Consider the following 23,243-nt stretch of genomic DNA (forward strand, 5'->3'; position numbering starts at 1 on the left):
CAGCGCTCCTGAGCGAGTCCAAAACGAATGGGTTAAGATGGAGCATTTGACTAGGGTACATTGGTTGTACTATACTTATTGTGGTGCACTGTGGGTTTATTTGAGTGCACTGGATCTTCTGCACTGTTTTTGGATACCACTACAAAATGGCAGAACCCTGAAAAAAGTTCCTTCAGGTGTAAATACAAGACATTTCTGCTGATTGCACATTAAATAATGCTCTATGTTTTAGGTGTGAAACTCATTTTAGGTAGCATCAGTCCAATATCAAGTGGTCCGGAACAAAAAAAAAAGATGCATTCTGAATTAACAAACAGACTGAACAGATATCACCGACAAACTTACTCACACTAAAGCTAGTTGGTATAACCAGTGGCCTAACTGGTATCTTATGTGCCTCAGTGCTAAAAAAAACGGAATGACAATCTTGTTTGCTCAATGTCGTTCTGTGCGTGCAGTGGTGACGGAAGCTAAGTGGTGAGTTACGTTGTTTAGAAATTGAATCTTTTTGCATGTCATGGGTGTACAACTATGACAATAAATATATGAGGGGCCCAATAAAGATTTTAGGGCCCCCTATTAACCACAGGCTCCCAGTACAATTGCCCCTCCCACTCCCCAAGTGGGTGCAACAGTAGATGCTTAGGATATTTCATCTTTTAGACAAGATCGTTGAGCAAATCTCAAGAAATGCAAAAGTACTGTACGAGTACATTTTTATGTTTATTGTTGCCTCACAGCAAAAAGGGCCTGGGTTCGATTCCCTGGCTGGGTGACCAGGGTCCTTTCTGTGTGGAGTTTACATGTTCTCACCCAGTCTGTGTAGACTGGCGACATGTCCAGGGTGTATCCTGCCTTCTGCCCAAGACTGCTGGGATAGGTTCCTGCACCCTACCGTGACCCCCCCCCCTCAACCCCACTCCCCCTGCGACCCAGAAGGACTGATCTCAACATTCTTTTACAAGGTTAGTTATCACTGATGTAAGCAAGTGCAGTAAATTTAGTTTACGTGAGAGCTGTTCATAGTTTTGGCACTGAAGAATTATGAGATGTTCCTCAGTTTTAGCCTCATAATTCTGACCAATTTACTGCCACCAGCGTTCTCACCGCAGAGTTTTCTGAGGAGTTTTGTTCACTTGTTGGAAGAAGTAGTGCTAAGAGACGGCTGCTAAGCAATGACTGGTTGAGTGTTGCGTCAATCATTATTTTGTGAACAATCAATTGCAGTCCACAAGACGACTAATAATGACTAATAATTAAGAAGACAGATTCTATATTTATCTGGTGGGCTGGATAAGAACCGTAACGGACCGTATGTTTCACACCCCTGCTCTATATTGTCACAGCTGTCACAATGTAATTGCTAAAAATATTTTATGACAAAATTACGAAATTGAAACAATCAAGATTTGGAGGCAACACATACAGCACGATAACTCACTGAATTAAAAAACATCAAAGTTACAAACAAACCGGTTTGGGGAATACTTTGAACATACAGTAGCTGGTTGGCATTACAAAAAGAACAAATACACATAAAAAACAATACGAAATTAATTCTTTGGTGCAAATTCATACATATTAAAAGACAATTAAGTAGTACAGTTAAGTAGTAGAATACAGTCATAGTGTTAGGAAATGCTCATTTTACAAAAGTCTTTTTGAACTTGAAAAACAGTAGTCAACATGCACCTTTGATAAAATGGTGGTTAAATGTTATTAAATATGTACAAAATCTCAAAAATCAAATGTTTTCATATAACATTGTTCATATATGAATTCAACTATCCGACGAAAGTACACATAAAATACAGTTTTGACACGTTTCAAGCACATTTTTTTCTTTTTTTACAGTCTTTTCTATACGAGGAATACCAATACGGTATCAAATTGTGCAGCCTTAGGAGGAAGAGTTAAAATATTCTATACAAACTGTGCAATGATAAATGTGAGACTTGAATCCTTATAAACACAGTGATTGCTGGGTTTTGGTGTGAGGTGGCCAGTTGTTCAAGAAGACTCTTCAAACTTCACAAAATAAAGCAGTATCTGTATGTATATATATCTATATCTATATATATATATATATATATATATATATATATATATATATATATATATATAAACAGTGTAAATGGAACATAATCATAGTCAATCAGGACCAAAACATGCTTAGTGTTGGGCTTAAACCACCAAAAATATTAGAAGTAATGTATTAATTCCATACTGAGTTTTTCTGGGGGGATAACATGGAAGTTTATGCAGAGGTAAGGCCATATTTGAAATCTTTGTTTCAGACAGTTTAACACATTTAAGGTGATCGCTCAGTCAGTAGTTTGATCTTAGTTGTTCTCAGTTTTTCACGGAAACATACGTATGAAAGAAACACCATCTTTGAGGTGTTTATTTTAAATACTTTCAGCACTAACACTTTTGAGGCTTTTGCTCAGCCAGGAGTTCATTTCGATCCCAGTGGTTTCTTAGTGAGTCTGTTTTCATTGGTGTGGAGTAGCAATTTACCTCAAAAACATTTGACCTTCAAAACATAGTGGTTATATGGCACAGTCGTCCTGAGGGGCGGGGCTGAAGGCGGAGCTCCGTAAGAGGTCCAGGCAGTTAACAAGGATGAGGGTTCCTGTCAAGTGTCTCCAGCGCTTGGTGATGGGGTTTTTCATTTTGTCCAGTCCTGTGTGCAGCTCCTGAAGCACGTCCCTGTAACTGTCCCCGATCTGGGCTGCCCATGTCACCAGGAAGTCATAAGCTGGCTTCCACATGGCCTGAGAGAAGAAACAACAGTAGCGAAGGTCATTAAAGGAAGTCATAGAACAAAACACAAAATAGAATACAAAACATGATATTGGAATCATATATCATTTACCTATATATCTCTATCTATCTCTCTCTCTCTCTCTTTATATATATATATATATATATATATATATATATATATATATATATATATATATATATATATATATATATATATATATATGTATGTGTGTATATATATATATATGTATAGAGAGAGAGAGAGAGAGAGAGAGAGAGAGGATGGAAGTTATGGAAGAAACATAAAATGAGAGTATTAAACTTTTTCATGTTTTTCAAATATTATTAGGTTGTTATTGCACTTGTTCAACTAAAAGAAAGAAAAAATGCACCATTTAAAACTATGATGAACCCATTTCAGGATCATTCAGCCAAATGTGATTTAGCAGACGCCTTTAATTTTAAAGATTGAACATGGTCTGCAAAACTGAAAGGATATACAAGTAAATGGGATTTCTTAATAATCCTGGTCCAGTATGTATCTAAAACAAGCTGGATATCGGCATCAGAATTCCCACAATTGTGCACCGTAAAAGAAATATCCACAATTTTGTTCACTCTCAGATATGGTCTCTGGAGCAAAGTAGTCTGACATGCAAAATTCATCTGTCACAACATGTCTACTAGTGCACACTTCTACAGTATTAAAGTGGAATATTAATAGAACATCCATTAAATAAGTTCAGAGTTAAATTCTGATTCAAAGTTGTGTGTATTTTTTAGCTTGCATGAGCCTTACATACATATTTACAGCTGCTTCTGACAGAATTAGTATGCGCATATCTATATTACATGTCAATGAAAGCCACAGATTTTTACATCAGAGTACATGCGAGTGTGTATGGTTCCCACCTCGCTGTCCACCACCCCATCTTTGTCTCTGTGAGGAGCCTCATAAGCATCCATTTGCTTCCGGGATACTTTGGCCAGTTTCTCAGCCAGCTCCCTCCAACGGTCGGCCACCTCCACTGCTGCGGTCAACAGTGCAAAGTCCTTGACCAGCCGAGCCACCAGACCCTGACAGTCCATCTTCAGCAAAGCCTGAAGGGCACAAAAGAATTTGTTCTTACTTGCTGAGCTCCAATAATGCAACAGAATTGTAAGGAATACTTTCAAATTGAAAAATGCAGTTCCGTTGGCATAAATATACATATAAAGATCTTATAAAGACAGTCACATATTGTGTTATGTTTATTGAATAAATACTTTTTAACCTGGGCATGCATTAGAAAACAAAACACTGCAGCCCAATACCAGAACCTCATCCCAAATGTGAAGCATGGTGGATGTTATGACAGCTTACTGAATTCCAAGTTTCCTATCTGGAAATTGTATAGCAGAAAGCCTATGTCACAGTCCTTTAAAAAACAAGGGCATCATTTGAAGCAAACTGTTCAGAAATATACATAAACTGAAATGTGTAAAGAGAAACTGGAAAAAAAAAATTCTAGCCACTCAAACCTGATTCGCATCTACAGAAAGGGCTTCACTGAGAAAATCACCAATGGGGTCCCCTACCGAATATAGAGTTTATCTACATTTTCCATCACTGGCCATGCTTATTTAAACCATGCATTCACAAAAAATATAGTAACAACTAATGTGTGTTGTTTACTACAGTGGGCACTGTTCAATTATTCTTTATAGATTGACTTTGGAAAGAAGGCTAAGCTAAGGAGTTGTTCTGTACCAACAAACTGGCCTTGACCTCATTTTTTTTAAATACAAACTGCAGGTGAAATACATCCTATGTTACACTGCAGTAAGTAAATTATAGCAAGTGGCTAGATAGTGATTATAGCAGTAGAACTTAGAGACTGTTGCGTAATTAGCCATTCTAAGTTGGTACGAGCTGGGGCATGCAAGAGTTCACAATGCACCAAAGATACAAACAGCTTGTGAACGTTACAGGTGCAGCAGATATCCATTCATGTACACACTGAAATCACCCAACAGCACGCATAAGAGATAAAAATCTCACATGGCTCCACAGACTAGTGGTAACTGTTGTATAAGGAAGTATGAAAAATATCACAGACGACCATCACATATTTACTCACAAATGTGATCAAACATGTATGTAGATGTATGTGTGTATGTATTTTACATTCAGGGGCTTTAACAAGTAGGCTACTTGGGGCGTACTTAGTTTTGTCCTATTGTCCTAATTTATCAATATATTTCATTTCAGTTCATCACTAGAAATTAATATTGTTGCAGTGGCAATTATGGTATAAACAAAGGCTACCAACTTTATCATTATGTTAGATTAAATTTATTGTTATATTTTTAAAAGTTCATGAATTTATGCCTGAATATCTAGTGTACTGTTTTTTTTTGGTTGAAGAAGAAAACAACAGAAAAAAAGAAGTGCTTTGGAAGAGAAGATGTGCTTTGCATGAATGACACAAAAATATAAATATGCACTAATTATACTTTTCTATATATGCATGTGTGTCACAACCTTCCTCGGTGTGCCCCATGTCCATTTCTAAGGAACGCTGCCATGCGGTTGCTAAGCACCGCACTGAAAAAGCGGGATCAATCAGGGGCTTGAGTTTACATGCTGTGCACTTTGATGAATTCGCAGATAGGCAGGGAGAGAGGGAAGTACGTGCAGTTGCGAGCATAATTTGCCAAAGGCCATGCAGGCCCTTTCAAACGGGAAAAAGTGGGAAGGAGGAACATCCGGCTGGTGTGTAGGAAAAGGCTGGAGTTTCTGTTTGGTTTAACTGGCTAGTTGCTTTCCCACCCTGTCCTCCCTTGTGTGAGTAGCAAGGTATATTAAAATTTCTCAGTGAAATGTCTGAAAACTCCAGATATGGGTGACTGAAGTAAGCCTTTAGAGAAGGAAAAGCTGGTTTTATAGTGTACAGACAAGACATCATGGGATCTGAAGCACTTCCAAACCTTTTACAAACAAAGTGATGCGAGGTGTTTGCACATGCTAACATATGCACGCTCATGTGCGCACACTTACACTCTCTCTGAGCTCTGTAATCTCTGACTGCAGTTCCATGGACTGGAATGCACGGTATGAGAGGAAATGAATAGGGAGGGGTAGGAAGCTATGATACTCCAGAAGAACTATTCAAGCAAAGGCCCCAGACAAAAAAGAGAGAGATAGTGTGAGCTTAGGTAGCATTTCTGCCAGCTGTCATTGAAGAATGCTGCTTCTGGTGACTGTGTTTAACAGGAATCGTCCTGTGTGTGGAGTTCACATACCTGCTTTTTTTCTAATCACTCTGTCATGTTCCTCTAACTATTCGTTTAACTAGACTCAGAGGGCAATAGTAATCATAATAATCTTTATTTATATAGCACATTTTATATATTAAGCTCAAAGTGCTTTACAATACAAGGTAAAACCAACAGAGAAAGAAGAGAGAAAAGGTAATCAAGAATAAAATAAACAAATGCAACATAGAAAAGCAATAACAGACAAGGGGATATATGTTTTTAATTTGTTTAAAAAAACGGAGCCTGACAAATGTTTTCCCAGACCCAGATTGAGCTAAATCCTAGACTAGAAAGAATTTCCAGTGGTGATTCACCATAGGCACCACAATGTAGTTTAAGACTAGGCTTACTCCATGTCCAGGAAACTGGCCCACAGCATTTATATTAGTAGTGGTTAGTATGGTCAAAATTTAATATTACTAAATTTTTATATGCTAAAATTTTATTTATAATTGAAGTGTTAAAGTTGCTACATGTTACAGTATATATGCATATATTTTGAAATAAAAACATTTTAGATGTTGATTTTAGCATAAGTAAACATTTGTGTAGGTTTACACATTATTCTGAAATTCTTGTCCCTTTTTTATTGTTCAAAATAGTAAAAACAAAACTGAACAGTATATAGATATAAACTAATATTGCTTTGTAACACTAAGCCCATAAATATGAATTTCTACAAGACTTATTCAGTAGCTTTTTGTTCAAATTTTCTGTTACACCTTAAATGGAGCAGCAATTACATTGTGGCTCCTGTATTTAACTGCTGCCCCAATTAAGGTGGAACAGGAATTTCAAATAAAAAGCCAACCCTTTTATGAACCTTTAAACTTAATAAAATTTCTCAAGCCATTTGTCGTAATCCTTCCTACCATACACACCTGCCAACAGCTGTCAATGTACTAGACAACGTGAGGTGATCAAAGGACTACTGCATTTTCATTGTGATTTTGTGATGTGACTCAGCCACTCAGCCAAACAGGCTAACCTCAGCATGATTTGCACTGTCTGTACATTGCATTATTGCTTATTTGTAGCATACCGGTATAACTGTCAGGACAAAACTCTTACCTGAGGAAGAATTTCAGCCCACTACTAATTTACCTAACCTTTTTTTCCCACAGCTCCCTGCTTACAAAACATAAACTGTAGCAACTCCAAAAGTATTCGAAAAGTCCAACAGTATTCGAAAAAAGTGAGATGAGTGGATTCTTCATTAACATTTATATGTTGCAAAGCAGTACAATGCCTGGCCCTAGTAAACAAGTCCTCCACTGATAGGACCCTCCACTACACGTTTACTCAGTTGCCAGTTTCCATTTACTCTCACTGTGTTGGAAGCTTAGCTCACTACTCACAAATTTGAACTGTTGCTTTTGACTTCAAAAATATTCAAAGAGTGCTGAGTGAAAAGAGAGGATTAACACAGTTCAAAGGAGTTCAGTGCTCGGCCCCGACAAACAAATCTTCCACTGATAAGACCCATCAATAGATGTTTACCCAGATGCCAATTTTCACATACCTTTAATGTGTTAGAAGACTGGGTTCATGTTAGAAATGCCACTAGCAGATGAAGTCATCATCTTAAATCAAGAGTAACTGTGAGAGGCTTTTCAACCAAGGAAACAGCATTAGGCACTTTGCTGCTGTCTAAAAGCTCTGTCTCTGTTTAAATGCTCCTGTGATGACTTGCTGGGCTTAATGGGAAAATATTAGGGAGGTCTGACTGCGTAATTCCTTGAATGACTTTCTGTAATTATAGAACTTTCTACTCATTTAGCTTAGACTGTGTTAGGTGTGCTTTAACTGTTGGCTTATGTATGCCTCCACTTTGCATCTGCAGGGCACCAGGCTACACTTTTAACTGATTTGCAAATATATAAAGGATTATATAATAAACATCACCTACTTCACCACTGGACAGCATCTAAAAAATGACAGAGATGACTGAGGTTCTTTTTATTATTCTTATGTGGTTAATAGTAATAGTTTAGTCTCGATTACGTTACTGTTATATTACCAGTAAGACATATGTAAAACTACGCCTTACTAATAAAAGCCAGTGATACAACATATGCAGACTGTTACAAAATCCTGTTCCAAAACCAGTAACTGCTACACACTGAAGCACAAAAGGCCTGAAAATGTACTTCATCCCAACATAAATTGATTGGAAATGTTTGTATTTTAAATCAGTCTAGAAGTGTTAAGGCTGAGCTATTGTGTACTCACACTAAATATTTAAAAGGGCTTATCACTGCATAAATCCATGCAGCCCTTGTTAAATATACATATATTTAGTGATGTCTGAACCCGAACTGAGCCTGACCGTATTGTGTGCGAACTCAATCCAACCCAAACCACATAATCATGTTTTAGGTCCAGACCTGGCCTGAGCCCATCACAATTTTGCCCGAAACTGAGCCGAACCAGCCCTTCATCAGCAAGTGCCAAATACAACTGTTATTAAATCATGTAGCAGCAATGACAGCTGTTATTAGATTATTGATTAAAAAACATATATATATATATAAAACATCAGTAAAATAAAATATTTACCTAAGTACTCCATCTGGATAAACATACCATACTGCACTGTTTTCATGCTGAGCAGTGCTGATGTAGTGAAATATCTGCCTTTGCCTACTTCATCCTAAATCTCTATTTTCTATAACTCAAACAAGTTACATAATATGTATTATAACAAGTGTGCACAACTCTGGTCCTGGAGGGCTGGTGTCCAGCACAGTCTGGAGGTTTACCTACTCAAACACACCCACTAGTGTGTCAGGTGTATTTGAGCAGGTAAAATCATCAAACTGTGCTGGACAACCAGAGTTGTGCACCCCTGTATTATAACAACACTATAACAAGATTATTTTAAATATATTGATATTATTTCACATAAATACTCCACAAACAAAAGATATGGATCATATATCACTATGTGCACATCAAAAAATAAATTTTACTGCAGAATTGTAAACTAACTTGCAGCCAAAATCAGGTCAATCACACCGGATAACAATCTCTAAAAAAGTCATTAAAAGGCCAAAAAACATCAAAATGCATCCACATCGTTCACAAGCAACCACATTATTCACACTGTTCACAAACGTTAAGTGATTTTTCTGCAACCTGACATTACCTAAATTGTGCAACTGTACTATCTAATAAATTACAAATACTGGACAGGGGGGCAAAAACACTGAATCGGGACATGCCTAGATACATATTTACATACTCAAACTAAATGTAACCATGACTGCGTCTGTTTTTATTGGCTTGATCCAAATTGTAAAAAGTGAGCGTGAAGTATGGGGCGCCTCCTGCTCCACTCATGGCTTTTCTGTTTAGATGCAAACAATGAAAAAGGAAACATCTGTCGAGCTAAGATTCTCTACAGAGAGACACCCACTGGCCTTCTTCCATCTTCCGCCAATACAGAACAGAATACTAATCACAAGTCAGTCTGGTCTGGTCACACAGATGAGACTTCAAGAAGCTCCACTGGACTTGGCTCAAAATTTAGGGCGTCACTGTTTTACCAGGTTTTCCATGCCAATTATAAAACCCCTGCCTGGAAATACACTTCAGAATTACAAATGACTGGAACCAACTTTGCACAAAAAGTGTTGCAAGGGAGGTGAGGTTTTATTTTTTCCTTACATCGCCCTTCTGCTTCCTCCGCAAATGATCCCTACATCTTGCGACACACACACCATGGCAACATGGTCAAACTGCATGTTTTTGTTGATTTTCTAAGCGAAAGTACACTTCGGCACATTTTAATGCAGAAATACTGCCGATTTGCTCAATTTAACACATCAGGAAAAAAATAAAACATAAAATATGGCCTGTGCTAAAGTTACAGCAAATTCTACTTTTTATTTTATTTTTTTCTAATATATTAAACTCAGTAAATAATCAGAAATTATGCAATAAAATTAGCAGAAAATATCGCATTTAAGTTTGTTCCCTTTAGAGGATGTGTTAACTTATTTTCCTTTAGAAAATCAACGAAACATGTCATTTGACAGTAAACATATGGAATTCAACCGATTTATTGCTGTTCGTTTATAATTATTTGCCCAGTAACAAGAAGCAATCAACATAGCTTCAGAGTATTAATATAATTTCTGATTTGAGAGACTGTACATAGCAAGTGTCAATGACCCAGTGCTCAATTATGTTTAAAAAACAAAACACCACAACAACCTACAGTGCCATCTGGACAAACATTGTGAGAAGCTTGTATAAGCACTTCCGACACTGTCAAGCTGTAAAAACAGCAGCCTTGAAGTCGATTCGTGACTATGTGCAGCAAGGCACAACGGCTCTGTATTACAAGTGCTGAAAAAGTTTTTAAATAGAGACATTCTTTATTTAAAACAGCCTTAAGGCGTATCTCAACTCAAAGGCAATGTTTGTGCTTTGCTTTTCAGTGTGCACAACTGTAAAACAGTTTCACAACATCACTGCAGACCAAAATGTCTCATCACTGTTGCCTTCTATTCTGAATCGACATAACAGGATTTCTCTAACACTTAAAATTTTGCACTCAAATGGAAGCGTCTCAGTTCAGCTTCTGACAACAATATGGCAGACAAACAGCATTATCATATACAAAATGTGGAATATTGCTTTTGTTACACTTACTTTATAGGGCCTATCAAAGAAAAACAGCTCAGCCTTCTTCACAACAACAACACAAATCCTGTGATTATGCTGAACATAATGGTATACATCAAACAGCAAGACAACTCCGGGTTTCAAACTGTGAAAGAAAAGTACCTATCCAATCCTTCATTGTTTAATTAATTCTCTCAAGCAAAAACGACACTTTCCTCAGTGAACATCCTGTTTCAGGTTCCTGTTGAATCTTGGGTTGTTTCCAAACCCTGTTGACACACAAGAGCCAAGTGTGTATGTGCATGTGTGCTTTTCAGTGGGTTACTACATCACACTGCACAGCTTAAATGGGACAGAGGCTTGGTGTGGGTCAGATTTTAATTACAACGTGGTTATTTGTTGTGATCAGCAGTGGCTTATGGATGGACAAGTAAATGATTTTATAAGCTAAAGCTACCAAACATTAGGGCTGCAATAATTGGTCAACAAAGTCGACTACATCAATTATGAAAAATGTTGATTTTTTTACTGTCAGTATGTCACAGGCATAACTTTAAATGACAGTGGTGCAAATGGAGATAAATTCAAGAAAGCAAGATCCATAAATATCATAAAGCAATACAGTGCATGATATGTAAAAGTGGCTATAGCATTTGACAGCAACAAGACATGATGCAAAAATAAAATGAAACATGAGTTTCAATATGCCTGCTGATCCTGCTGCCAGTGGGTAAGCTCTTTTAACTAACTAGCCTTAATGGCCAACGTCAGCCTAGTAAAGTTAAAGTTAGGCTACATGTTGTAAAACAGGCACATTTCAGTGAAGTGCAATAAGCACAATTAATGCTATTCTGAGAACAGTTCAATAATTAAACTGTAAAGTTCCAGACTAACGGCTTCGGGTCTTCCAGGGAAGATAAAAATAACGCACAGGATGATATTTAATCTGTTTTAAGATGCTTTCAGGGTGCTCAAGATTTTAAGATATGCCCCACTCACATATATGGTGGCAAAAAATGGGAAATAGATAAATGATTAAATGTGTGCTGGGATTAAAAAAAGGAAAGGTGATACGTTAGATGACAAACAAAAGTAGCAACTAAATAATTATTTATTAATCTTTTAAGCATTATTTTTCATTTTTTTAATATTTTGAGAATTAATTTTTTTTTAACTTACAATTTACAGTTAATCGTAATTTTGATTCAGCAACAATTTTAATTTAGCAATAAATGTAACAGGTATGTAAAAAATGCAATTTAATGATTCAAACTGATGTTTCTTGTGTCATTAATAAAATTTATTTCTCACAGAAACAGAAACATTATCGATATATTAGTTTAGTGGATTAGACAAGTAGATTCATTGAAGAAACAGATGCTAAATTAACCGATAAAAAAATACTTCTAAGTTGCAGCTCTACTGAGCATATCTACATCAAATAAATAGACTAAACCTTTCTGAAAATGTTCTAATTTATTCTTACAATCCATCTCAGCCAAAAGGTTCACATTTTTGTCAGAACATCGGACAATGCTGAGGGGATTCAGGTGGATTCATGTTGGGGGCTGGAAAAGAACAAAAATGTGGCCAGCAAGAAATGCTGGATCAGATACTGTAACTAAAAATGAACTGATATGATATGATTCTTTAACAAATCTAGCCCTTTTAGCAGAACATAATGTAAAGTGAAGTAATGAAAAGTGATAAAAACAGCAGCCACATGCAGACTAATGTTAACATACAAACAGGTTACTGTATTGTACTAGAAATACAATTGCACACATGCAAAGAAATTTCAGATTAAAAAAAAATTAAAATAAAAAAAATCTAAAAATTAAAACAAATTAAGTAGCTGAAATTAAGATTTGTGCCCTACAGTCATATCAACCACACACCAACCATACATCACCCAGAGGTCAAAGCTGCCTATTCCCTGGTTCCCCTGGTCATATCATTTCACATTTCTGTTGCTAAAAATGCAGATTTTTTTTGCATTGCGTTGTTGTCCCTTTTAACAAACCACCAGACAAGTTGAATTTTTAGACAATCACAAGTATCCATCATAAATAACAGAACAACCACTGTTTCTACTTCCCATGCAAGAACCAGAGCCCGTTTGGTCAGACATTGAACTAACTGCATCAAATCAGATTTTGTCAGAATTTGATACCTGGGGCCACGTGACAGTAATATTCTTAATTATGCTAAATTTAATGTGATGTAAAAAGTTTTTAATAAATATGTTCTTTTTCAAAGCAATGATTGGTTCTTGGTAATAACGTGTGTTTGTTCATTGTAAATTCAGTGGCCCTAACTCATTAAAGTTGCAGAGAAACATATACTCATAATAAATAAATTCAACTGCACTGAATGACATACAAATTACGTTTCAGGAAATTCAGGAAAATGTCCTACGTCAATGAAATAATTGTGATTTGAGCAGAATTGATGAATCAGCTTTAGTGATTTACGTATCACTTGAGACAGACACACCCCAATTAACCCTCAAATGCATAGACGTCAAACGCATGCCCTAATTCATGCAAATGGTTCAGTAGAGATCCAATAAAATATATATAACCTTTTCCAGGACGTGTAGGAACTCAATTACTTATTGTAATGTGTACATATAGGAATGAGTGTGTTCTATTTTTTATTAGATATTTTATCAAAGATACTTAGCTCATGAGTGACAGAGAAAAAAGCGAACATAACACAATATTCCACCCTGTATAATATTTAAGCATTAAACATTTCCTTTCATTTAAATTACTGAGATTACTGGCTGACTACTTAATGAACTAACACTTGTGTGTAAAACCTGTATGTTGGTACATACCGTCATGAGCTCATTCTGGAAGGACTTCCTGTCTTTTCCCTCAGCTGCATTGCAGTCTTCCTTAAGCCTCTCCAGAACCGAGGCCACTTTTTCAGGCTCGCTTTCTGGCTCTGTTCGACAAAAGTGTGCCAGAGGAAGGTTGACATAGCCCAGGGCATCAGCAAATGCTCTCCAGCTGCCCACGTTTTCCATCAAAATAGTCCTCACTGAGGCATAGATGTAAGTGAGACATTTGCAGGGCTTTAGGATTTGGTCCAAGAGCGCAGCAGAAGTTAAATCAGCCCCCTTGAAATTAACAGGTTTGACCTTTCCCATTATAAGAATGTTCTTTGCATGTACCAGTCCTATCCTGCCATGATAGTATGCAATGTACCACTCTTTGGTCCACAGATGCCCCTTAAGTTTGACTTTTTCCTCGTTCAAAATTGCCACTACATCTCCTTTTAGGTACTCCAGTAAATACGGGTTCTTCGTCTGTCTAATGACAGTTTTCAGCAACTTTCCAAATTTGATATTTTTGACTGGTCTGTCTTGAAACACAGGGTATTTTACGATTGTCACAAGAGGAGAGAGGACAATTTTGTTCATTTCTTTTTTCTTCAAGAAGCGCCTCTGCACAGAGCCCCTTGTCGCTGCCTTTGGTGGAGGTGGTGGCGTCTGAACACAGAACTGGGCAAGGATGCAGTCCTTGTCATCTTTAACCTGCACCCGCAAAGTGAAGTCTGAGATGTTCTCTGTATCACGGGCAGATATCAAGTAGATGAGGCGGGACACTTTGCCAAGTTTGAGCTGAAAACCCCTCACTACCTTTGCCTGCTCACTGACCTTCACTTCAAAATTTGACATGTTGGAATACATACCAACTTGAAGATCTTGCGGCTTTGCAAGGACAAACTGGTGTTTGCCCCACAGCTGAAGGGTCACTGGTGGAGTGCAGTGAGACTGCTTTTTAACCTCGCTTACTAGTAATGTTTTTGGTGCACAGTCATGGCCAAATATAGCAACCACTGTCTTAAATGATGGGTGGATATGTTTGGGACCATATACACCAAGTGTAACCTTCTTTACAACATGCTCCCACACTGTAGCGTATGGGGCTACAACCTGGGCTTGAGCAACAACTGACACATACATACATGGCTCTAAATTGTCCAAGGCTACTTGGACTGTATCTCCATACATATAAGCATGAGGAACTGGAACATAAGGTCCCTCCTTGCAGTCACTCCGGACGCAGACTACTTCCGCCTTTTGTCGACTCTCCATCTTTACTACAACAGACACTTTCATCTCTAAGGTAATGGTGGTTTTAGTTTCCATATTACTGAGCTTGACTTCCACCACTGGGCTCACGGTTGTACATTTGTCATTGTTTAACTCCAGTGGTGGGTCCAGTAAAGCCTTCAAAGATATCTGCTGAGTGTCACCTGATGCAACATGGCCTTCGGGTACATGGATGCTGATGCTAGTATTGGGTAACTGGACAGCACCACCTGAACTGTCCAGTTTACATACAATGTTGGTCTCTATGGGCTGTGTTTGACCCCAGCCAGGGTTTTGTCCTATAGAATCAAGATTATGGCAAGACCTTGTGAGCTTCCGATGGTTTAACCAGGCATTTTTGAAATCTTCTCTACTTTGAAACTGTTCAGGTGTTGGTGACTTCAAGCCACCAAAGAAACTCAAGAACTCTTGAGGTGCATCTGCCTGGGACTGCAAAATAGACAGCTCTGACAAGCTGTAACAGCGTTTGCTCCTGTAAAACGGATTTTCTCTCCGGAGAACTTGGCTTTTCCCTGTGTTAGGTGTCAAGCAGTTTGTATCAAATATATTACTTCCAAAGCCGTTGATGTTAACTGTGCTGCTGGTTTTTGAGTCAGGAGAGGAGAGCGTTTTAAAACCAAGGAGATCTGCCGAACTCTGGATACTGTTTTGATCAGCTGTGTCTTGCAGAGAACAATCTAGGAAAGGATTGGCAGACATCCGCTTAGTTACAAAGGGATTCCCATTCTGAGAAGGTGTAGGTTTTACGATCCCTGACCACTCTTCACGTTGCTCTAGCTCTTTCGTTCCATCCTTAGAAATGTCACCTAGACTGTCGATCATGCCACTGTCGCAGAATGAAGAGTCTCGATGTTTGATAGGCTGGACATAGGCTGCTGGGATGTAACCCATCTCAGTGTTATTGTGAGCATACCACCATTCTCCACCAGATGTGTCAAGAACGTAGAGGCAGTCTCCCTTAGAAAACTTTAGGGTGGTGAAGTTTGATGGACAGTAATCCTTAATGGCAATAACTTCTCTAGCAGTTTCAATTGAGGCAGTTGCATCCAGTCGTAAGGCACTAGGGGTAGGCACTGGAAAAAAAGAGCAAATTAAATCAGTAGGAGTATCAGAATATCCACTACTGAGAGCATGGAATGGAATAAAATGCCTTTAAGTGCTACTGACAGGTAATATTCACAACATCTGGCACAGAAAGAAAGGAGCAAACCTTTTACATCAGTGAGGGTGGCTTCTGAAACCCCTTCACTCAAATCAATGAGCGCTCCCTCAGACTTGCAGCGAGGAAGTGCAGCATTGTTGTTTGCTGAGCGAATTCGATGGGCAGCCATGGTTTCTTGCTGTACTTTCCCGTCTCTGTCAAGGCGCTCCTCCCATTGCTATCTTCTAACAGCAACAGTGATCAGCAGTCTTTCATAACAGTCTGTTGGGAACCAAAAACAAGGCAAGATAATTACTTAGTAGAAGATAAACTAAGTGCAAATTGTACTGTTAGCAGCAGTAAACTGTGTCTTTTTGATTCAAAGACATACTGCCCAGAACATTTCATGCAGACTCGTAATCTCCAAAACTCTTCAGAACTTTCTAGACAAGAATGTTCCACAGGTTTATCAGCAGGGACTTCATGTGAAATAACTTCTGGAGATGCAGTGTTTCACCAAATTAATTAATAAAATGATTAAATGAATAAATATGGCACTGATTTTACTGTAAAGAATAATCCTTTAATGTCTTCTATTTTTCAAACTGCATTCTTACAGTCCCTGAACAGTCACAAGAGTATGTTAGTTTTATGCATTTAAAGAAATTCAAATAGTCAGTTTCACAAACTACTTAACAGCGTTTTGCAGCCCTTACAGTAAATCTGGTTCCAAATTAGTACCACAATTATTGCATTATGAGCCGCACCATAAATACAAAAAGGGCACAATTTGTCGTGACATGTCATGTTGAGAAACTAGAAAGGGAAAAATGTTTCTCCCTGTCTAGACAGGTTTCCCTAGCTCATTCCTTAAGTCCTCCAGTGCACTGGAGTGTGAAGGAAAGCCTCCGTCTCAGGGAAGCTTAATGGATTCAACTTGAATTATCTCTGAAAGTCATTTTCCTTGTTCATAAATTGTTGCATATTTGATAATTGATATTTGTTTAATACAGATCCTTAGATTTCTTCTTAAGATTCTTAAGAATGCAGCTGGGTCTGAAAAATCATATATGATCTTACCCAGAGCACTAAAACTTAGATATGAAAATTTTAGGAGGCATCATGCATATTAAATGTTTTCTTTTCATTGCTCAGAATGTAGTGGGAGAATTATGACATTATCTCCATGCATATGTGAGCAAAGAAATGTCGAAAAGATCAGTTACTATATATGTTATCTTTTATGTCTCGCCGATACGTGAAGGCAGGCAGTCGTTTCAAACTAAAAAGGTTTTGGTTGTGTTTTGATGTAATATCACGTTCTCTCTAGCATGTTTCAATTTGTTTACATATCATGCCACTATTCAAATGTTGAAGAAATGGCTCCTTGAATACGTTTTCACAGTTGAAATGTTTTGATTGTTCTCAGAGGCAGTTTGTAGTTATGTAGCAACAACATTCAGAAAAAGAAAAAAATAAATGAAGGTTAGTAAACTACCATGTAGAACTACATGTATTTATTTCATTTTGCAGTCCCCATGGCCAGACGTCAAATATGCAGATGCAAAACAGTGACAGTCTTTATAATTCAAAATTTGCCCTCAGAGGTCAGGCTCAGAGTGATCACTAAGGTGCAACCTTGCATCCTTTTATGGCTGATCTCAGACACAGAAAGCTCTTCAGAAGCCCACATTAGTGGTTTCCATGGGTACCACCTTGGAGAGGGGAGGCATTTACACAAGAGTATCTTCAGACAAATAGCCAAGTGTAACACTGTGAAGGTCTCACAGAAACCTGGCTTTATTGTTTCTTTGCGCATTCCAAAACTGCACATAACACATATGTAACTCAGACATATATATAAGTCTCAGTCTCAGTTAATTACACTGTTTCTATGGATTCTCCTTTCAAAAGTATGTCTTTGAAGAGGAAAAGAGAGAAAAACAGGATCTCTTGAACGCACAAATGTTGGAGTTCACAAATTATGCATTTACAAAGTAAAGGCCCAAAACCATTCCAAACACACCCTATGTAAGAGCTCCAGTAACAATGGCAAATAGGCATTTATTGTTAAATATACATAAAGTAAGCATCTGCTGTGGGCAATTTATTTTTTATTTAAATTTTTATATTATTATTATTATTATTGTAATGATTATTTTATTGTACATACTGTGCCCTAAAATAGTGTTTGTGCACAAAAGTGCTATAATTTCTAAAATGGAAATACATTTTACTTAAAACTGTTTTTAATTAGAAGGGCAGCAATAACAAACATTTCTGCTGAAAACTACAAGCTATATTTAAAAAATACAGTAGTATGTAAAGAATAAAAAACAAAGAAAAAAGAACACATTTAGTTCAAAAATCAAAATCAAAAATTGAGAAGCATATCAAGATGCGTAAAAGATGCATGTTTTAATAACTGCATCTTGGCATCCTGAATTAAAATCAAATTTATGAGGTGCTTAGAGATTCTCACCCCTCGTTTAGACAAATAAAAGCTGTGAGCAATATCAAAGTCATCATAGCTCAAGTACTCTAAGCTATGATAAGTGAACAAAATGACTGAAAACAGTTCTCATGGGCAATTCCAGGTACAGATGCAAAGCTGGAAATTCAATGTCAACATCAGGATATTATTATGCTTTTCTCTTCCAATTATCTTGAGAGTACGTTTGGTATCATCATAAAGCCTACCAACCCAAAATGATATCACTGATGTTTTGATGTTAGATGAAACCAATGACAGTATGTTGTGGAGACCTCATTTAGTACTGTATGTTTATTACTCAATACACTCATTAAGTACAAGTTATTAATTTTTCGGATGGAGAAGAGGAGAAGAGGAGAGTCCAAGGAAGTCAAGTGAAAATAGGAGCTTCCAAAACTGGAGTTCAAATCAGGATTAAAAGCTCCACAGAAAGTAGGACTCCTAACAACCATCTGCAAGATCTGGTAGACCACCAAATCTGTCCCCATCAGATGAACAGCACTTAAAGCTATCATCTTAGAGAGAGGAAAAAATCAGGCTCCATTCTTGCTTAGAAAAAGTCCATAGGTGTTTCTGTCCATCCTTCCACTGTGAAAAGACTCAACAGTATGAGTCTGAAAGGATGTGTAGCTGTCAAGAAGCTCTTACTGAGAAAAGGAAAGAGACACATTAAACAGAAGCTGCTAGTGTTCTCAGAACAATGGACTGACCACCTCAGAGTCCAGACCTCAACATCACTGTATGTGTCTGGATTACTTGGATGATGAGAAGCAGAAAATGCTAAACTAACTTCTAAGACTGAACTTTGGAGGTGTGGCTGCGGACTTCTTTGAGAAACTGAAAGTGAGTCTCCTGAATGGAAGAATGGAAGCGGTAATGAAGGTGAACATTGGACGCACTAAATATTGAAACAAATGTTAATTCAGTTGAATTTTCTATCTAATTTTCTGTTACATATTTTCTGTTTTTCTTTCCTTGATGTTGTAAAATAAATAACTTGCACTCATTTTGTGCAGTACTATATAAGAAAGGAACTGTTGTCAGTGAGGTTCCTGCCAAATATGTATAAGATGTTATCGATATTGTGACAAAATGTTTGTGTATGAAGTTCCTTGACGTGCCCAAGTCACTCCAAGGGCACTAACATGACTGAAAAGTGCAGGGGTAGGATGAGTAAAAGCTCCAATGTAGTTCAAATATTGAAATTTAATGAGAGCCACTAAAATGTTAATGCCAGTCACTAACAGACATTAGCTAGCAAGGCTTTTGTTGTTGCCTCTATAACGGCATTCACAAAGACCTCCCTTCAGCTTGGCTCTAGTCCTGTGTTTTGGTACCTTTCAACCTGTTTGTGAAATACTCTGCAAAAGCATTCACAATCACTGGCCAAATTCTGTAACTTCATTCACATGACCTGCATCAATGGGGAAAATGCAATATCAGAACGAACAGTTGTCTAAAATGGTGTTATTGGTACTAGCTTAATATCAGCATTCAGCTGATGTTTAGTAGCATTATGATTTTTACCAGGAACCCTTTACTACCATTTCCATGGGAAAGGGCAGGTATGCAAAAAGGAGATGTTGGGAATATGAGTGAAATAACACTAATATACCACTCTGGTGGTGGGAGAGGCCTTACCCCTTTACAAATCATCTATCAGTCTCTGAGTGGTAAGATCTGCCTTCCATACAGTGTACTTTGCAAAATGCCTCTGAGCTAAAATGAACACCTGGAGCAACGAACATTCCTTATCAATCCAATCTGGCTCCTAATGTGAGCAGTTACATTCCATTACCAAGTAAACAAATAAATAACTTGTATTATACATCTTAAGTCAAGAATCAATAACTTTCATACAACATTCAGCTCAAAAAGGATTGTTTGGAAGTGGCCATACACCACTGCAGTCCACCAATAGGGAAATCTGATATATGGCCATATATGCAAAGGGTCAGGCATATATTCCAAAACATATGAACATATATGTTGTGAACATATATGTAAGCATCAAATATTGGACGTATACGCATAATATGTGGATTACACATATATGTCTGAAAAATATGCTTTATATTATATAACATGAGTATTTGAATAATGTTTTCTATCATATATTGTTTGTATATGTTGATATATGACTGAAATATATGTTTCATGTTTGAAAACGGCCAAATCCAAATAAGTTGGCATATGTGCCACATATATATCCATGTGACAAATATAGGTTGGATAAAAGGGAAATTCATATATGCTAACATATGCCACCGTATGGGCATATTTAAATGCTACTTCTGCTATTGCTGTCATTATACTTTCCAGACAGGATGAGATAGCTTAATCATATACACACAAAAAATGAAACTGAAGTTACAGAATAATGGAACTCTTAATGTGAAAGCAAACAAGGACTTGGACAGTGCCATCTTAATGACCATCTAATCGGCAGGAAAACCAGGAGGAAATGCCTTTGTGATGAGGAGCAGTCAGGAGTTCCTGAAACCGTCCTCTCTTAACACAAGGGGTGAATAACTTTGACCCTTGAAATGATTTTTAGCCCTCAAGAGGACAATACACAATGACATACATTCCCTTGTCTCGCTTTGGTTTTTGGTTAAAGCATCAGTTCATGCATTTAAACATAATCTGTTACAAGTAGGTGCAACTGAGGAGGCTAATTTAAATTACATGTAACTGTAGGCCACTTGAATCAAATACAACGGCATAATGTCAACGTCTAGGTATCACCAGACTGAGAAAAATAACACCTTTTATAATGCATATCTGTCTGTTTTGTGGAGATATCTCACTCACTGAGGCTTTAAAGGATCTTCACCACAACACACTGGTGAAGTGAAGTAAAATAAAGTAGCTATAACTTACTTGTTTGAATCTTCCTTCACGCGGCATGAATTTGTCTTCACGTTTGTATCTGTGGAGAAAACGCCGTTCAGATTATTTTTGAAGGGCGGCATTGAAACAGTCAGCATGGAAGTAAATTAGCTTTAAGAAACTTCTTTTCAGACACTGTCAACAAAAAAGGAGGTTTAAGGCAGAGTTTAACAGCACAGCTTCAGAGTAACGTTGGCTGAATGAAAAAGACGAAGCTGAAGTCAGCAGCTTCTGGGAATTTTCCCGTTCCACCTTAAATTGTGCAGCGCTTACATTCCGGCGCCTGAGGCGTAGAAGGACTAGTGCACCATTTAAGGTGGAACGGGAAAATTGGAACAAGAAGTCTACTACATCCACAAAGGCGTTTTTCAACCATGTACATACCGATTTTGCCCACTTATAGTGAGGTTTAGCTATAAATTAGGTCAAAAGCCGTTAGAGAGAGGTTTTTTTTGAGAATTAGTAACTTAACTAGCTAACCGTTAGGGACGACAAATAACGTTACAGCTCCAGCATGGAGCATCGGCAGTTCGTCAAGTTGGTCAACGTGGAGCAGAGTGGAAGCCTGAGAACACCGACATGCTGTTCAGGGTATACTTAAATTGAGGAAAGTAAAAATAAACTTACTCCAGTTTTGACAAATCCCCCATAAGTTACTGAGAGAGCAGCTCGCAGTCGTTACTGAGGCAGGGCGAGCACAGCAGTGTAGCTCTGAGGGTTCGGCGGTGACGCTTCTGTTGTGGGCGGGGCCTTCCAGAGGAGCTTATACTACTATATTGTACTGTACAATACAATACAATGCGATACGATACGATACAATACTGTGCTATACAATACAACACAACACAATATGATACAATACAACACTACTATACAATACAACCCTATACCATACAATACTATACTATGCTATACTACACTACACTACATTAATGAACACCTTTGTAATGGTGATGTACAATTTTTGACATTTTAACATTTAATAGGGAATAATTCAGTCGCTTAGATGTAAACAAAGTCATTCTGACTGTTTTGATGTGGTGCATCATAGAGAAACGTACCGATTATTGTCCAGCATTAATGGTTGGAACCAGGGGGCAAAAAGTAAAGCATAAAATATGGCCTGTGCAAAAGTTATGGCACCTTTGATATTTTATGTTTTTTGCCCTTAACAATAAAATAGACACTGTGCACTAGAATTATCTTTGAAAATGCCATATTCAAGTTTGTTTCCTGTAGAAGATGTGTTAACCTATTTTCTTATTAATTAACAAAACATGTAATTTGACTGGGGGTGTCCAAACTTGTGCATAGAACTGTAAATAAACACACAAATAAATATAAATATGGACTGGGATGTCAGTCAACTCTTTCCTTTATAAAATCTACACCTTTTTCGGCTCTCGTCATAGATTGGTTTGTAGTGTCCTCTGCTGGACGACAAGCAATATAACAGCAACCTCTTGAAAATGACTTTTGCATTTTATACCGCAACCAGGTGCCATCAAACCATTCTCGAATTAAAGTATGGTTACTCACACCCATACTCAAATAAAATTAGCTAGAAAACCGAGCTGAGTAAAATCAGGTCCTCCAGCACTGATCTCACTGTGAAACTTCTCATACATCCAGCATCTATCAGCAAAGGAACTGAAGCTTGTTATTCTTCTCTTTTTCAGATATTTGTGAGATATTTGTCGGAAATGTGTGCTCACAATTAAACTTGTGAAGGTCAGTAACTGAGTTATCATTTGAAAAGTACAAATACATCCAAATTGTCCTTAAGTACATGTAATTAATATCCACTCAACTCTAACCATATGTCCTGCAAACTTCGGAGCATATAATCGCTGTCCAAAGTAAAACATGTATCTCCATGTTTTGTTTAC

At 37.5% G+C, this 23,243-nt stretch overlaps 1 protein-coding gene across 1 annotated transcript; it reads right to left on the bottom strand.

Annotated features, from left to right (window-relative positions):
• Positions 1-1,359: 1,359 nt before the first annotated feature.
• sh3bp4 (SH3-domain binding protein 4) lies at positions 1,360-22,082 on the bottom strand. Its single transcript, XM_036561929.1, has 6 exons — positions 21,982-22,082; positions 21,346-21,394; positions 16,038-16,250; positions 13,544-15,900; positions 3,682-3,870; positions 1,360-2,777 (listed from the first exon to the last, which is right to left on the bottom strand). The coding sequence occupies exons 3-6, from the start codon at positions 16,156-16,158 to the stop codon at positions 2,553-2,555; spliced, it is 2,892 nt and encodes a 963-aa protein (XP_036417822.1). The 5' UTR covers positions 16,159-16,250; positions 21,346-21,394; positions 21,982-22,082; the 3' UTR covers positions 1,360-2,552.
• Between the last annotated feature and the right edge of the window lie 1,161 nt (positions 22,083-23,243).

Source organism: Colossoma macropomum, unplaced genomic scaffold (genome assembly GCF_904425465.1).
Source record: "Colossoma macropomum unplaced genomic scaffold, Colossoma_macropomum, whole genome shotgun sequence".
Classification (NCBI taxonomy): Eukaryota; Metazoa; Chordata; class Actinopteri; order Characiformes; family Serrasalmidae; genus Colossoma; species Colossoma macropomum.

Excerpts from the sequence above, each read along its gene's own strand:
- sh3bp4 (XM_036561929.1), bottom strand. The coding sequence starts at position 16,158 with ATGGCTGCCCATCGAATTCGCTCAGCAAACAACAATGCTGCACTTCCT. Across the intron at positions 15,901-16,037 it reads CACCCTCACTGATGTAAAAG|TGCCTACCCCTAGTGCCTTA; the intron begins GTTTGCTCCTTT and ends CTTTTTTTCCAG. Across the intron at positions 3,871-13,543 it reads TCCAGAATGAGCTCATGACG|GCTTTGCTGAAGATGGACTG; the intron begins GTATGTACCAAC and ends TGTGCCCTTCAG.